The 16,870-nt window shown below is 45.3% G+C and overlaps 1 protein-coding gene and 1 pseudogene across 1 annotated transcript; one reads left to right on the forward strand and one right to left on the reverse strand.

Moving 5' to 3' along the window:
- Window positions 1–110: 110 nt before the first annotated feature.
- On the reverse strand, window positions 111–13,142 carry LOC137764663 (myosin-13-like). Its single transcript, XM_068543701.1, has 11 exons — window positions 12,939–13,142; window positions 8,318–8,461; window positions 8,076–8,232; window positions 6,223–6,250; window positions 5,306–5,417; window positions 4,183–4,275; window positions 2,703–2,766; window positions 2,513–2,611; window positions 2,296–2,408; window positions 375–441; window positions 111–262 (listed from the first exon to the last, which is right to left on the reverse strand). Exons 1-11 carry the CDS (start codon window positions 13,140–13,142, stop codon window positions 111–113), a joined length of 1,233 nt encoding a protein of 410 aa, XP_068399802.1.
- LOC137764983 (UBX domain-containing protein 4 pseudogene) lies at window positions 9,728–11,613 on the forward strand (annotated as a pseudogene).
- Window positions 13,143–16,870: the final 3,728 nt, after the last annotated feature.

The raw sequence follows: 16,870 nt of genomic DNA on the forward strand, positions 1-16,870 counted from the left end.
GCGGAGCGGAGGACCGCGGGCCGCAGGAAAGGGGACGGGGGCTCGTGGGGGTGGGTGGAGGAGGGAACCACAACTCACACCAGAGCTGTTCGGCACAGTCGCGGAGCCCCCTAACCTGGCGGCCGCAGGAAGGGCTCGCCTTTGAGTAGAGGCTTTGAGGACAGGCCCGAGCCTACCCCGTCCAATTTTACAAAACATCTGCTGGTGTAAAGCTCGCTCCCGCGCGGTTTTCCCAAGTAGCCAAGTGCCCCACGCGAGGTATCTGCAAGGAGAACCTGAGAGGGCCCGTAGCCCTGAGAGACTTGCCCTTGGCTTATGGCAAGGCCAAGGGATTTATCCTGCATGGTGATTTCTCCTGCTGAGAACCCCCAAACCCCACTCTGGCCAGCTGGCCCAGCTCTGCTTCCTGCACGTCTCCAGCCCGGGCCGGCCCTTGGCCACCTGCTGGGATGGGAAAGGGAAGGGTCTCAGAATTGCACCTTAGAAACTTGCCAGGGGGCATGGATTGAAAAACATGGGGGCCATCCAGGCAGCAGAGAAGGGAGAAGGGCACCTTGCTGCCCTTTCATTGTGGAATCGGTGGCGCTTCTGCTGAGAGGGGCCTTTCCCTGGGGACCGCATGCAGTGTGTTTGGTGTCTTGGAACTGAAGAATTAGAACCTGTACAATTTTCAAATTATGTGGTCCTTTAATTTAAAAACAAAACGCCTAGAACCTTTGCTTTATAAATTGAGGTCTGAAAATTGAAGGTCTGTTTTGCTTCCACTGTGACACTATATTAAGAAATGTGGATTTATTGAGAAAAGAGTCAGAATAGAGAAGGAAACAGAGAACTCAGAGGTACCACTGTAGTTTGGCAAAGGCTGGGGGGAGTTAATTTGTCAATGCTGCTGGCTTTCAGTAGCCTGCAGCCATTCTCCTCCTGCGGCTGAGGGGGTATAAAGCTGTACTGGGTTGCTCTACTCTTCTTTTGCAGAATTCCAGCTCAGAGCCATCTCTTGATGTATAAGTATTTCGCAGACTAGGTTCCCAGGCAACTCCTGGAGGGCCAGAGGGATTCCTTCCTTCATTATACCTGTCTGTTTGAATGAAAACCAGCAATGACATATTTTTCTTTAAATCTGGTTTATGGTCTACCATCCAAAAACCAGATTAGCTATTTCCTCACTCTCTCAATAGGCTCGAGTTCCTGGAAACTGAAACCTAGAGAGGGTGGAAGAGTGCCCGAGGGAGAACAGGAGAGCCTGCCGGGAACCGTGACTCCTGGGTTTTTAATGAGCTTCCTAAACAGCATGGTCATTAATTGGCAAGTGATGACCTTAAGGAGAAACTACTGGTGAAAATGTAAAAGCCTTCTGTTAACAATGTGCCCACCAGGTGCGCATCTTATGGAGTATTTTCATTGCATTTCCAACACCTGGGAGGGTGTTGGGCAGAGGGCAGATGTTTAATAGATTTATTGAATAAGTTCAATTACATACAATTATATCAATGGAAGGGTCAGCAACACTATGAGGTTAGGGTTAGGGTTAGGGCTAGGGTTAGGGCCAGGGCAAGGGTCAGGGTCAGGGTCAGGGTCTTAGGGTTAGGGTTAAAAATGCAAGTTCTGGGGTTGGGCAGATCTGGGTTCAGATCGTCGTTTACAAACTGTCTTCGTGCAAATCGTGTGTTTTTTTCCTAAGACTCAGCTTCTACCTTTATGAAACGGGGGTAGCAGTGGTGCTGATCCCAGAGGTTTTGTTGAGGCAAAGCTCTTTTCTCAGTTCCTAGCATGCGTGAGTGCTCAATGCACTCAGTTAATATTATGGTTATTGACCCTGGAGATACTCCCCAAAGCTAAAGGCCAGAGGCCTGACAGGTGTGTTGAGGAGGTGGGTGCCTACTGTGAGCCCGAGGTGGCAGGTAACCGGAGGAATGGAACGGCTGCTGCAGAGCGGGACTGTTTTCTCCTGCTTTAGACTTTTCTGTATTTTCTAGATTTTCTTAAAAGAACCATGTAGATGGTTTTGTACCCTGAAAACTTCCAACAAAAACTTTAAAGACCTTATCCATGCAAACATTTACTCTAAAAAGCTGGAGAATGGAACTGAAGGCCTATTTTGGAGAACTTTCTGTATTCCCATTTCCTGGAATCTTCTGAAATGGAACCAAGTGGGGGAGGGGTGTGATCTGTACTAATTCTCTGAGCTCTTGGGTCTAATCACTGAGCATCCCTGCATCCCAGCTTCCTCCTGAGATCATGGGTACCTCTCAGTTCATAAATTCAACAATTCCTTACTTAAGTAAATAAACACACAAAATACTTATCAGTGGCCAACAATTCCTCACTGTCATCAATACTGGCCACGGTGACCTCTCCTTGGCTCACAAAGGGGAAGTCAAAGGGGTTGGTTGAAATGAGAAGCAGGTCTGTGAAGCAGAAGGATCCCTTTAGCATCTTATGCACAACTGACTCTGAGTTTTTTTCCAATGTGATCGATTTGGAAGATGAGAATGATAACCAAGGAACTTACTCATAAGTTCCGGCTTCTTGTTTGACATGATTTGGTAAAAAATATGATAGCCTCTCTCACGGGATAACTGAAATGCCACCCTGGATTTTTCTAAGAGATCTAAGATAACAAAAAACGATGTGATTTTAGGGTCCCCAGGAGATGCCTCTGTGGCCAAATCCAAGGTGCCAGATAGAGTGTTTGGACTCACAGGTTTCAATGTCCGCTGACACCAGCTTTCCTGTGGCTCCAAAGTGAATGCGAATGAACGTCCCCTGTCCAAAGACAGATTGAAAAACACAGTTATTTTCTTTCTATGGTACTGTAGCCAGCTTCTGTTAGGTACTACTGAGGATGGGTGGGCTGTGTAGGCTCACGGAGGAGGTGACGCCAGAAGCATGAGGACCTTCCTCCTCTCTGTTTGCTTGGCATCTGGTCCCCACGCTGGCTCAGCCAAGACTCAGGTAGCTCTGCCCAAAGCACCTGGCCCTGTTCCCACAGCTCTGGGGATGCCTGCAGGCTCCCTCTCAAGTCTCTGTTTGGGACCACCTCACACCTGACTGTCTCCTTGGTCTTTATCCTGCTCAAACTCTTTGTAACACCTTTGAACTGATAACCTGGTTGGACTATCTGACTTCTTTTTTGCCTCTGGATGTTACTTCTGAGATTTCTTGCCTCAGTTTTCCTTACTACTTACTACATGCAAACCTAGCTCCCAGGCCAGGCCACCTGGCTCCCCAAAGACCCACTCAGCACTTGGGTTCCCCCAATCTTGGGGAGTGACGGGCGAAATTATATATAGTATATATGTGTGTGTGTATACTCCCTTCTTACATCATCTGCTTAATTGGTCGCTACCACTCTGTGAGCCAATTGGAGGGCAAAAATATTGCCTTGCTTGTTCACCCACAGACCCTGGAATGTAGTACATCCTCAGTAGTATTCTCAGTATTCTCTGAGTGAAGCCTAAGAAGAGTTAATGAAGGACCAGTGTAGGTTTATGTGAATTATGTGTTCGCTCTTCAGGAGTTCTAGCTGCTGAATGCAAGTGCCTCTGGGTACTTGCTCTACTGGCCAGTGAAATTAGGTAGGAGACTGGATACTTGTTTATTTGCCAGTGTCGGAAGTAAATGCCTCTTTGGTTGAGCTAATCCTAAGTGAAACATTGAAGGATGGGACATATCTTTCAGTATCTTCAGTTTCAACTTCTTCCCAATTTTTGAGCTCTGCTGCCTCCACCAGGTTTTCCCTCCTCCCAGCACCTCCTGACTTGGAGAAGGTCAGATCTGCTAACTAACTTCACACTAAGGTTTTCATGGCTAATAAGTCAGTGGATACTGTTCAATGGACTTATGTATTTTAAAATGCTTCCACCTGAAGAGACCAATTTTATCATAGAGAAGTCATTTTGTACTTGTGGAATTTGAATCTTGAATCCTTGTGACTTCAGGAGGCTCTGAGGTGATGCTGATTAGTTAGGGAAGGACAGCTAAATCTTCCTTCGGCTGGGAATAAGACAAAATGTTCTTTGAAGGGTTATCAGAATATCCCGGTTGGGCAGCTTGATCTGAAGCGCTTGGGGGTAGACTAAGGCCAGGTATATCCTAGTTTATGTGGCCATTTTTCATATTCAGCATTGGAGGAGAGGGTTTTCTTTCTGGGGGTCATTGACAATTGGACTGAGTCTTAACGAATCTCAAAGAGTTGTCATTCCTCACGGTCTTGGCATTTCCAAAGGCCTCCAGGAGGGGGTTGGCCTGGATGATCTGGTCTTCCAGGGTTCCCTAATAATAAGTGAGAAGAGGAAAAGAGAGGACTTTGGACGTCTTCCGAAGTAACTTCCCAGTGACTCAAAAGTGTGGATGCTCTGGGAAGGTCCCAGGGAGAGATGTCGCCCAGCTCAGGCTGGTGGCAGGTACAGTTGTGCTGAGTACCCCCAGGCCCATCCCCACCCCACCCAAGGAGGCTTCAAGGTCCCATCGTAGAAGGAGTCTTAGCACAGCATCAAAGTGGCTTCTGGCCACACCAGATTCCAGGTTGGAGCCCTACCCGCTACCTCTCAATCTCCCAGATGGCCTTTCTTCTCTGATAACATTTTATTATAAATTATGGATTTGTAAAATATAGACCTCTGTTCCTGCATGCACCAGGACCCATTTATACAGATATTCGGGTTCAGAAGTAGAAACAGACTGTGAGCAATGAAAGTGACCCATATGATAGAAACAGTGGTTCTCAAAAAAAATGTTTAAGTTGCATAAAATATTTTGTGAGAATTATTACGTAGAAATCCACTTATAGAAAGCAGAGTTTTCACCTTTCCCCCTTCCCCACATGATTGCTTGCCTTTCTGACTTCAGAGCTGTTTGGAAACTACTGTCCAGCCCAGTGGTTCTCAAAGTGTGATCCCTGGACAGGGCATGAACAATGGGAACATGACAGAAATGCAACATGCCAGGATTTTGAATGTGAGACAGGAATTTCAGTCAGAAATTCTGGGCCTGGGGACCAGCAATCCGTTGTTAACGAACCCTCCTGGTGATTCTGACGTGCACTCCAGTTTGAGAACCACTGGCCTAAACCATTCCTTCGCCAAAGGAGGATGTGGAGTTGTTCAGGGTCACTCGGCTGTTGCTGATGGAGCTGGTGCACAAGGTGGAGCCATTTCCTGCCTTGCCCCGTAAACACCCCCTGGGGCAGGACCTCGTGCTGTGCATCTCTGCTGAGCACAAAGTCCTGCGGACACTTGGGGCTCACCTGGGGTTTCAGTTATACTCATTCCAGCAAGCCTTCCAGGTGCAGGAAGCTGCTCACCTGCATCTTGCCCGGCCGCTGCGCCTTCCTCTTCTCCCCAGTGACCGCAATTGCTGCAAAGTACTGGATCACACGCTTGGTGTTCACTGTCTTCCCAGTCCCGGATTCTCCGCTGTTGACTTAAAAGTAAGTGAGAGGGACTTCCCTGGTGGTCCAGTGGTAAAGAACCCGCCTTGCAATGCAAGGGACGCGGGTTCAATCCCTGGTCAGGGAACTAAGACCCCACATGCCGCGGGGCAACTGAGCCTGCACGCCATAACTACTGAGCTTGCGCACCTCAATTAGAGCCCACGTGCCACAAACTACAGAGCCCACGTGCTCTGGTGCCCGCGTGCCACAACTACAGAGCCCACGCACTCTGGAGCCTGTGTGCCACAACTAGAGAAGAGAAAACCCGCCTGCCACAACTAGAGAGAAGCCTGTACACCACAGCGAAGAGCCCGCACGCCCCAACAAAAGATCACGAGTGCTGCAACTAAGACCCGACGCACCCAAAAATAAATAAAATATAATAAAGTAAAATAAAATAAAATAAAGTGAGATACACAGACATAGAGAACAGACATGTAATTGCCAAGGGGACCAAGGAAAGGGGGAATGGAGGACAAATGGATTGAGAGTTTGGGATGAGTAGATGCAAACTATTAGATATAGAATGCATAACCAACAAGGTCCTACTGCATTGCACAGGGAACTATATTCAATACCTTGTGATAAAACAAAATGGAAAAGAATATGAAAAGGAATATATATGTATAACTGAATCACTTTGCTGTACAGCAGACATTAATACAACATTGTAAATCAAGTATACTTCAATAAAATAATTTTTTTTAAAAAAGTAAGTGAGCTAAAGGAGAGCAGAAGGAATGGACAGCCCCTTCCAAGTCATCATGGCAACAACACAGGTTACTCACGCGATGAGGACGGACTGGTTGTCTCGATCTAGAAGTGCAGAAGGAAGCAGGACAGAATAAATAAACAACATACAGGCAGGATATACAAATCAGGCAACATTGGGGGTAGACAGAGCCCATGAATTCTAGTTCTGGCTTTGCCATTAACTAGTGGTGTGATGATTTGGGCATGTCGAATCTTCTTTGAGACAATTTGTGCAGATTTCCTAAATGCTGGATGTGTAAAGTGGGCAGCATGGGAAGTGAACGGTGAGTCCCCCAGTGTGGAAGTTATTCGTGTTCACAGATCTTTACCTCCTCAATAGCACTTTCTTATCTCCCTTTTCAACAAAGAAAGCAAGTCTCAGACTTAGAACTTGTAAGAAGCCACAGCTTCTAATTAGAATTTATGGACACTGATTTGTTGTCATTGCCTTTTTCTTTCACCTTTACTTTCTACTTGTGGACACTGACCGTGATTTTCCATTTACAAGAGTGTTATAGGTTGAATTGTGTTCCCCCCAACAAACTAATATGTTGAGGCCCTAACTAACCCCCAGTACCTCAAAATGTGACCTTATTTGGAAATAGGGTCATTGCAGATGTAATTAGTGAAGATGAGGTCATACTGGAGTAGGTGGGCCCCTAATCCAATATGACTGGTGTCCTTATAAAAAGAGAAATTTGGAGACAGATGAGAACACAATGTGAAGATGAAAGTGCAGATCAAGGTGATGATTCTATAAGCCAAGGGATGGCAAGGATGGCCAGCAAACCACCGGAAGCTGGGAGAGTGGCCTGGACCACATTCTCCCTCTCGGCCCTCAGAGGGAACCAACCCTGCTGACACCTTGATCTCAGACTTCCAGGCTCCAGAGCTGTGACACAATGCATTTCTGTTGCTTAGGCCACCCAGTGTGTAGTACTTGGTTACGGCAGTCCTAAGAAACTAATACTAATAGTGATATTATTCTTCCTTTTTTTAAAAAATAGTTTTCCTCCAGATCAAAGGGCAGATTTGTTCGGTTCCTATTTTATTTTTATTTTTGGCCACGCCACGTGGCATGTGGGATCTTAGTTCCCTGACCAGGTATCGAATCCATGTCCCCTGCAGTGGAAGCACAGAGTCTTAACCATTGGACCGCCAGGGAATTCCCTATTCTTCCTTTTTGAAATGGACGGAACTTCAGTCACTATAAGGAAAGATTTTAAATATGCAGAAATGGCCAGGATTGCGAATGTGAAATTGGAATGGCTGAAGTTTGGGCAACATTGTCCTGGATGACTTTTAAGCATCTTCAGATCTCAGATGCTTGCTTCTACTTCTTCTCTCTGCACCAAGTCAAATCAGGTGAAAGTGGAACAGACCGAAGTGATGTTAGGCATGACAAGGGTGACAGTATTACCACATCTCTGCTATTTCATCTGCTATTCTGGAAATTTAAGGAGGAGAAAGAGGGAGCCTGAGAAAACAGGTGAAGGGAAGTTGCTGTGCCCATTTCTCCAACTTTGCATTCCTAAGTGGCTACTAATATAGTCTCTCTTCCAAGTGTGCTCCTGTTGGGGGTTTCTTTGGAGTTGGGGGCAGCGCATCTCCTTGTGCTTCACATCCACCCCCAGAGAAGCATGTACTTAGTGTGGCTTCAGTCCCAAGCTCTGGCTTAAGAACCGTGACTGGTAATGGAAGATACTGCGCCCCTGGCTTTCCATCCTGACATCCTCTGAATCTACTGAGGTCACTTTGGTCATTGCACCGTTTGGATGACCAAAGCCTGTGAAGGGCTCGAGTAATTAACTAAGAACCAGTGCAGTTAAAGGACTTGAATACTTCACTAAAACTATTTTTTAAAATATGGAATAAAGAAATTACTCACCAGTCAACATGAACTGATAGGCGTTGTCAGAGATGGAGAAGATGTGGGGCGGGGCCTCCTGGTGCTTTTTGCCTCTGTAGGCCGTCACCACCTCAGGGTTGTACACCGGCAGCCACCTGTAGGGGTTGACGGTGACACAGAAGAGGCCTGAGTAGGTCTGAGAAAATCAGAAAATTCAACCTATGGATCTTGACTTTACTAAGAGAAGGAAATGGAATAAAGAGAGGTTGAAGGGTACTCACGTAGATCATCCAGGTTGCGTAACGCTCTTTGAGGTTGTACAGCACTCCTGGCTCGTGTAGGTGGGTCATCATGGCCATGTCCTCGATCTTGTCAAATTTGGGAGGGTTCATGGGGAAGACTTGGTCACTGTTCGGAGTGAGTGTCTGGATACTGAGAGGAAAATCACATGATGAGTGGGAGAGCCGATGTGGTGACCTACCAGTGGGGTGAAAATGGTGAGATATTGTGGTGAGATTACCCCATTACCGTGGTTAACTTTATGGATCATTTCTGTGCCCAGAGATGATCCGTAAATAACTGTTCTTGATAAATCTAAGACTGGTCAAACTGTATAACCAATTCTGGTCTGATGCCCCCAAGTCAGCATGCCATTCTGTGTGCCAGAAGAGGGTTACAGGTGTGCAAAGTTATAGAGCCCTTCAGCCTCAGGGTGGCCAGGTGGAACTCAGGATGGCCAAGGCCACAGCAGCTTGCCTCTGTTTACCCCATTTGCTATGAGTGCTGCAATGAGATCAAGCTTGGAAGATTGGAAAAAACTCTTCCAGTGTATTCTGTAAATCTCCACCTCAATACCTCTGCTCATGTGGGTCCCTTTGTCTGGAATATATCTACATTGAAATTACATCTAGCAACCTTCAAAGCTCTTCTGAAGTGCCACCTCTTCCATGACCTGTTTCTGCTCTCCCCTGTCTTTTCAAGGCTTCCAGAATTCCTTGCACCGCTGCCCTAATAGTTAAAACATTTGGACTTGAAGCATGGTCCATGCCTGAACAGTATTTTGAGACTATTACCTAATTTTCCCCTCTCTGTTTTCCCTCCCCTTTAAGCATACAACTGGCACTCCATTACTCAGGAAAGGTAGAAAATAGGGCATAAAAGCGAGAGAGCCTGTAAGCCTTTCTAGCGTTTGTTTTCCAAAAGCCCGAATCCTCAGAAGAGCTTTGAGGGTTTTACCGAAAAGATAAAAGGGAGGAGATTTGTTGATATAGACCAAATCTCTTGAGGAAAGGAAGCCCTTCTGCCCCACCGCCCTAAACTAGAGAGAGAGGGACATCCAAAATAGCATAAGGAAGATGGAAAAATCTGTGTGTCCTGAAGGTTCAGAAACTGGGGCGCTCCTTCCACTTCCGGGACTGCAGGGCCTGCGGTCTCCCGGGCTCCCGCACGCACCGACTTGCCAACGAGACAAAGGACGGGGGCGCGCTGCCAACGGCGACGCGTGGCGTCATGCGTCGCGGGGCGCACCTCAGCCTGCGCGCTTGCACGCGTCCTGGGAGCCGCTGACGGGCCTGCACGCCGGTGCGGAGCCGGAGGCGGGCCACGGGGGCCCAAAGACGGGGGGGGGGGGGGGCAGGCTCCGGGACCGAGGTGGCAACACGCCGAGCGAGCGCCTGTGCCCGAGGGCAGCGATGCTGTGGTTCCAGGGCGCCATTCCGGCCGCCATCGCGTCGGCCAAGAGGAGTGGCGCGGTCTTCTTGGTGTTCATGGCAGGTGATGATGAACAGGCTACACAGATGGCTGCAAGTTGGGAAGATGAGAAGGTGACAGAAGCATCTTCAAACAGTTTTGTTGCTGTGAAAATCGATACCAAAAGTGAAGCCTGCCTACAGTTTTCACAGATCTATCCCGTAGTGTGTGTTCCATCCAGTTTCTTTATTGGAGACAGTGGAATTCCCTTGGAAGTAATAGCAGGAAGTGTTCCTGCAGATGAACTTGTTACCAGAATCCACAAAGTCCGGCAGATGCACTCGTTAAGAGGTGAAATATCAGTGGCAAATAGTGGCCAGTGAGAAAGTTCAGTCTCTACTCCATCCACCTCATTTGATCAGAACAACACTTCTGAAAACTGTCAGTCCAGAAATGTAGAGCTCTGTGAGACACCACCCACTTCTGACACAAAGTCAGATTCTGCAACAGGAGGAGAAATTTCAGGCCAGGCCACTGTGTCTCCAGAGCCTGGTGGATGTTCAAATCAGAGACCTACAGAGGAGCTCACCGTCAGAGTGGAAAGACTAACCAAAAAACTTGAAGAAAAGAGAGAAGAGAAAAGGAAAGAGGAAGAACAGAGAGAGATTAAGGAGGAAATTGAGAGGAGGAAAACGAAAAGAAATGTTGGATTATAAAAGAAAGCAAGAAGAAGAATTAACAAAAAGAATGTTAGAGGAAAGGAACAGAGAAAAGGCAGAAGATAGGGCAGCTCGAGAGCGTATAAAACAGAAGATTGCACTCGACCGTGCAGAGAGAGCTGCTCGTTTTGCAGAGACAAAGGAAGAAGTAGAAGCTGCTAAAGCTGCTGCCCTGCTGGCCAAACAGGCAGAAATGGAAGTCAAGAGAGACTCTTCCACAAAAGAAAGAAGCAGTGTTGCGAGAATTCAATTCCGTCTTCCTGATGGTTCTTCCTTCACAAATCAGTTCCCTTCTGATGCTCCTCTAGAAGAAGCAAGGCAGTTTGCTGCACAGACTGTTGGCAACACTTAACGGTAATTTTTCATTAGCAACAATGTTTCCCAGGAGGGAATTTACCAAAGAAGATTATAAAAAGAAATTACTGGATTTGGAACTTGCCCCAAGTGCTTCAGTGGTACTGTTGCCAGCAGGAAGACCAACTACATCCATGGTACATTCTTCCAGTGGTGACTTTTGGACATTCTTGCGGACAGTCCTTTACCCATTCCTTGCCATCTGGAGATTGATTAGCAACTTCTTATTTAGTAATCCTCCTCCTGCACAGACCTCGGTGAGAGCAGCATCATTGGAATCCTCAAACCTTGCATCCTCTAGCAACTCAGAAAAAAGGGAACCAGTCAGAAAAAGAGTGCTGGAGAAACGGGGGGAAGACTTTAAAAAGGAGGGCAAGATATACAGATTGAGGACTCAAGACGATGGTGAAGATGAAAACAACACTTGGAATGGAAATTCTACTCAACAGATGCAGTGTGACAAGTACAATATGTGCAGTAATCATTGTTTCTCTTATGATTTAATTCAACTAAAATTCTACTGGAGAAGTGGGACTGCTTTATGTTTTCCAACTCATCTACAAAGTGTCTCTTTATTCCTGCTTAGTGGGTTAAAGTTGTTTAACCTCAGATAAGTCAAGAGATAAAATAACTGGCTGCTAGGTCCTTGTATATGGTAACCAACTGCTAGAAGCCTAAAATAGCAAAAGGTCTGCGACAGCCTCCCTTTATCAGCTTTCTTGTTTAGTATTTCATATGCCCATTAGCCCTGTGCTCTCAGATGATATGTTTTGTTTAGGGCTGTTTTGCTCCAGAACTCCTCAGCCCACACAAAGTAACTGGTGTGTCACTGAATAATTTGATCTTGAGTCAGAGCGTTTTAGCTAGCCAATCAGATGATAATTTGGGTTTAACATTTCTCTTCTTGCTCATCAGCTGCAAGCAAAATCTTGTAGTTTTTAATCTTACTTAAACACTGAATAAAAAAATCTTTTCCAAAAAAAAAAAAAAAAAAAAGAAACTGGGGCTTGTTTCTTAGCAATCCTTCAGGGGGGCAGTGACACCCCATGTGGTATTACTGAAAATGTGGCATGGCTCTGGGGAGGGGACCCCAATAGTAACTCCAGAAAATTTATTTCCGGCCCTGTGAAAAGAGGCTGACACCAGAGGTTAAGTTTAATAATAACAATCATCATCATCATCATCGTCATCGTCATCTGTCTTGTATGCTTGAATTTGTGAACTGCGATTCATACCTACCACGTACTCTTTTTTTAAAAAATTATTTGATTTATTTATTTTTGGCTGCGTTGGGTCTTCCTTACTGCGCACGGGCTTTTCTCTAGTTGTGGCGAGTGGGGGCTACTCTTCGTTGCGGTGCACGGTCTTCTCATTGTCATGGCTTCTCTTGTTGCAGAGCACAGGCTCTAGGCACACGGGCTTCAGTAGTTGTGGCGCACGGGCTGAGTAGTTGTGGCTCGCGGGCTCTAGAGTGCAGGCTCAGTAGTTGTGGCGCACGGGCTTAGTTGCTCCGCGGCATGTGGGATCTTCTGGGACCGGGGATTGACCCCGTGTCCCCTGCATCGGCAGGCGGATTCTTAACCTCTGTGCCACCAGGGAAGTCCCCATACCCACCATGTACTCTTGATTCCTACACTAGATGATAAACTTTGGGGAAGCGGGACTGAGATTTGCTCATATTTGCAGAGTGATAGACACTGTGACCTAGACATGGTGCGTGTCCAGTAAGGATTGACTTGAATGGTGCTCTGTAATTCTCTGCATTAAATTAGGCATTGCCTCTGGAGCTCCCTCTGTAAGTCACTCTGCAGCCTAGAGAGTTCTATTTGGTATATTCGCCCATCCAGCAGCAATCTGTATCAATCTCTCCCTTAAACAGTCCAAACTCTTCCACCACCACCTTCCCCTTTCTCCAAAGCAAACATCATAAAAACTCTCAAAGCCCAGGTCCTCGAAGGAAAGAGCCAGAGGAAAGGTATGTGCCATGGCAGTTTTTACCTGCGACTTCACTCAGAGTAGATCAATGTGAGTCTTGTTCTATCTTCAGATTCCTATGGACCAGCATGCAATTTCTACTATTCTACTCCAAAGGCAAAGGGGGATGCCCATGTTAGCAAGGACATCTGAGATCAACACTTACCCGGTTGTCGAGGGTCTCGACTGTGACTTTGTCATTTTCCTTGCTCTGGATCATACCTTTCACATAAAATTCCTTATCATCAACTGCAAAGCAAGCTTTCTTAGAATCAAATGGGCGATTTTGAGCCTCGATTCTCTCCTTCTCTGATTTCCACAGGTAGGGAGCTGCTTCTCCAAAAATGGCCATCTCTGCATCAGAGCTCATGACTGCAGGGGCTGGGAAGACCAGGGCTGCTGAGTCTGGAGCTTTGGGGAGCTCCATCCTGTTATTTCCATTCAGACAGGGGGCCAGATTCAAAAGTTCCTGGGATTAACCTACGTTCTGAGGAATCCAGGACCTGGTATAGGGGCCTAGAGTGGGCAAGTGGGAGTGAGCTAAAGGAGATATTTTACTCCAAGAAAAAAGTTTGAGGGGACATCTCTTAGTGCAGCTCCAGGTGTGGAAGTCTAAACCAATTAGAGGAAGCCAAGCTGAGCCTAATAAAGGAGGCCTCAGAAAATACTTCCTTAATTACACATCACATTTGAGCCTCATGATCTCGGTGTCATTCCCAAATCTTAAGGGTGTCTGAAAAGAATTACTGGAATGTTGATAATTCCTAGTAGAAAGTTCAGATAGCCCAGTGAAAAGTAATGACTTGAACATAAAGTACTGCCACACTTGTTTAGCCAATTACAGGCAACAAGGTGATAGGAGACATTATGGCCTAGTGCAATGGTTCCAAACTTTAACATGCACCAGAATTACCTGGAGAGCTTGTTAAAACACAGATTTCTGGGCCTCACCCCCAGAGCTTCTGATTCAGTAGGTATGGGATGGGGCCTGAGAATATGCATTTCTAGCAAGTTCTTAGGCAATGCTGGTGGTGCATTCATCAGCTGATGGTGAATTCATCATTGTGGTCCAGGGACCACACTCTGAGAACTGCTGGTGTAGGGCCTTCTGACTCCAAGAGTGGTCCTTGAACACGTTGCATCAGTATCACCGAGGAGTTGTCAGACATTCAGAATCTCAGAACCACCCCGCATTACAAAACCAGAATCTGCACTTTAACAAGATCTCCAGGTGATTTCTAGGCATAGTAGAGTTGAGAAGTACTGGGCTTAAGGCAGGGGTCTCCAAACTTTAGTTATGTGTAGCAGTGTCGGGGTGTGACAAACAAGTGTTTAATTAAATACCTGCTTTAGAACTCACTGCTTAGCGTGTGTGTGTGTGTGTGCATGTGCGTGTATGGTGTGTTTATGTATCTTTCTGCCTCTCTCTCTCTGTCCACCCTCCCGCTCATCCCCCCCGTCACTTCTTTCCAAACCATCCCCTTTCACAGACCTTCTCTTTATGTGTTTTCCTTGCTTAGAAGCTAGAAAATTTGGCTTAAAGTCCCGGCACTGAACTTGGTCAAACCACTTAACTTCTTTGGGCCACTAATTTCACTTAAAATGAAGAAGCAAGCCTAGCTCATTTCTAAGGCCCCTGCAGGTTGTGTGACTTTTCTGGTTCCTTTTCCTCATCTGCATTTACTTTTCCTGTTCCCTCTGGACCTCTTCCCGTATCCTTCCTGACCCTCTACTTCTTTTCCCCACAACTCTTCCCCTTCTCCCTTTCTTTCTCTGCTTTTTCCTTTCCATACATTCTTCTGTAAGTGACCATAAAATGGAGTTCAATTACACACATGTATCCCCATATCTCTCTTAAGAAATAGGTCATATGTTTTGAATAAAGCCTTTTATGTTTCCTATTAAAAGTGGGAAAATTGAACATTTTATGGTTGTCTCTTGGAACTTCCCCCGCCCTCAATCTTACACTTTATGAAATTACTCTTCATTGGTAACTGACTGTTGTTTCAATATCCCTCCTTGAGATTCTGGGGGGATCTAGTCCTACAGAAAGAGGAGCAACTGCTTCCCTCTGGATCTTATTCAGGATAAGTTGCATTTCGATTTTACTTTGGCCAGCGGCTCTGCTGAACCATCTGTGTGCTCGTGGTTAAGTTTTCATAGTTAAGAGATTGGAACTCAATATAGCACCACAAAGAGGACCTCTGGCTTGCAGGCTTCATGCGGTTTAAATTTTCTCAGTTACTGCCTGGTGGAGAGGAAGAATTCATCCATATTGTTTCCTCATCTGTGAAGATAGTCCCTACTTTTGTGGCTTAAGTGAGTTTTACGACAGCAGCAGTTCTCAAGCTTTGTTTTCTCAGAACCCCTTCACACTCTTAAAAACCATTGAGAACCCAGTGAGTTTGGTTTATGCAGGTCATATCTACCAATATTTATGGTATTAGAAGTCAAAATTGAGAAACTCTAATTCATTGAAAGTTCCTATCAAATTCATTGCATGTTAACATTAATGACATATTTTTATGAAAATGACTATATTTTCCAAAACAAAAAAATTAGTGGCAAGAGTACCATTGTTTTTCATTTTTGCAACTCACTTTAATGTCTGCTGAGTAGAAGATGGATGGATTTTCATGCCTGCTTCTGTATTCTGTCTGTTGCTGTATGGTTTTTTGTTTTTTTTTGTTTGTTTGTTTATTGGTTAAAGTAGATATAGAAAATCTTTCACAGATATATAATTTGGAAAAGGAAAGAGTATTTTAATTACCCTTTCAAATAATTGCGGATATTCTTTTTAGATACTATACCAAAACTTGACACGTGGTAGCTTCTGTGGTAGTTCCTTAAAGGCTAGTTGCAATGTGGAATCTGAAACCATATCAACAAACATTATGATCTGTTGGTCTGTGTTGAACTTTGAATGAAACTTTTACCCGTGTGTAAACATCATACATTGATCATTTGGAAAATATTGTGCACTGAATTATACAGAACTTCCAAATATTGGCACGTTTCATTATACAGTATAAAAAATCACAATCATTAATATCAGTACTGATCTCATTAGAAAATTCAAATATTAGGACGTTGTCAAGCTAATGATAGTAGATACAAGTCTTCCAAAGTTTTAATTTTTGCTTGAAAACTCAACTATATCATTAGTAAAAATTACTGTCACTAGTTTTCCTTGAAAGGATAAACACACTTCACTGCTTTTTGAGAAACTGTGTGCCAGATATACAAGTCTGAGAAACAATAGTTTGTCCTCTAGTCATTCTTTCAAGTAAAAATGGTGCTTCATGAATCAAGTGGCTGGTTCATCTTGCAACTCAGACAACTGCACATGTGTTTTTCCTTGAGACAAATGTCAAAGTCCAGTGTGCAAAAGGAGTGCTTTTCATGGACTTCCTGTTTGATCATGTAGAATATTATAAAGATGTGGATAAAATTGAGATGTAATCAAATTAATACTCTCCACTGCTGCAAATTTTAGGTTATTTTTCAATGAAGCTGGCTTTTTAAAAAAATTATTTATTTATATTTATTTTTGGCTGCGTTGGGTCTTTGTTGCTGCGTGCAGGCTTTCTCTAGTTGCGGCGAGCGCTACTCTTCGTTGCGGTGCGCGGGCTTCTAATTGCGGTGGCTTCTCTTGTTGCGGAGCACGGGCTCTAGGCGTGCGGGCTTCGGTAGTTGTGGCACACGGGCTCAGTGGTTGTGGCTCACGGGCTTAGTTGCTCCGCAGCATGTGGGATCTTCCCGGACCGGGGCTCGAACCCGTGTCCCCTGCATTGGCAGGCGGATTCTTAGCCACTGTGCCACCAGGGAAGTCCTGAAGCTGGCTCTTTAAATTAAAAAAAATTCTTTTTCACTGTCAGTGTATGGCTGTGAAGAATACTATGACTATTAGTACAGCTTGGTGCCATGTCTTGATTTGTAATAAAGTGTCAGATCGTCTATCCATCCTTGCTTTTGCATCATTAAGTCAACACAGTGAAGAAAGCACATGGCATCTGGGTATTATGGAAATTGTTTTGACCTCATGTACCTCTTGAAAAGTTCTTAGGAATCTCCAAGGATCCATGGGCCACAGTTTGA

Source organism: Eschrichtius robustus, chromosome 5 (genome assembly GCF_028021215.1).
Source record: "Eschrichtius robustus isolate mEscRob2 chromosome 5, mEscRob2.pri, whole genome shotgun sequence".
NCBI classification, from domain to species: Eukaryota; Metazoa; Chordata; class Mammalia; order Artiodactyla; family Eschrichtiidae; genus Eschrichtius; species Eschrichtius robustus.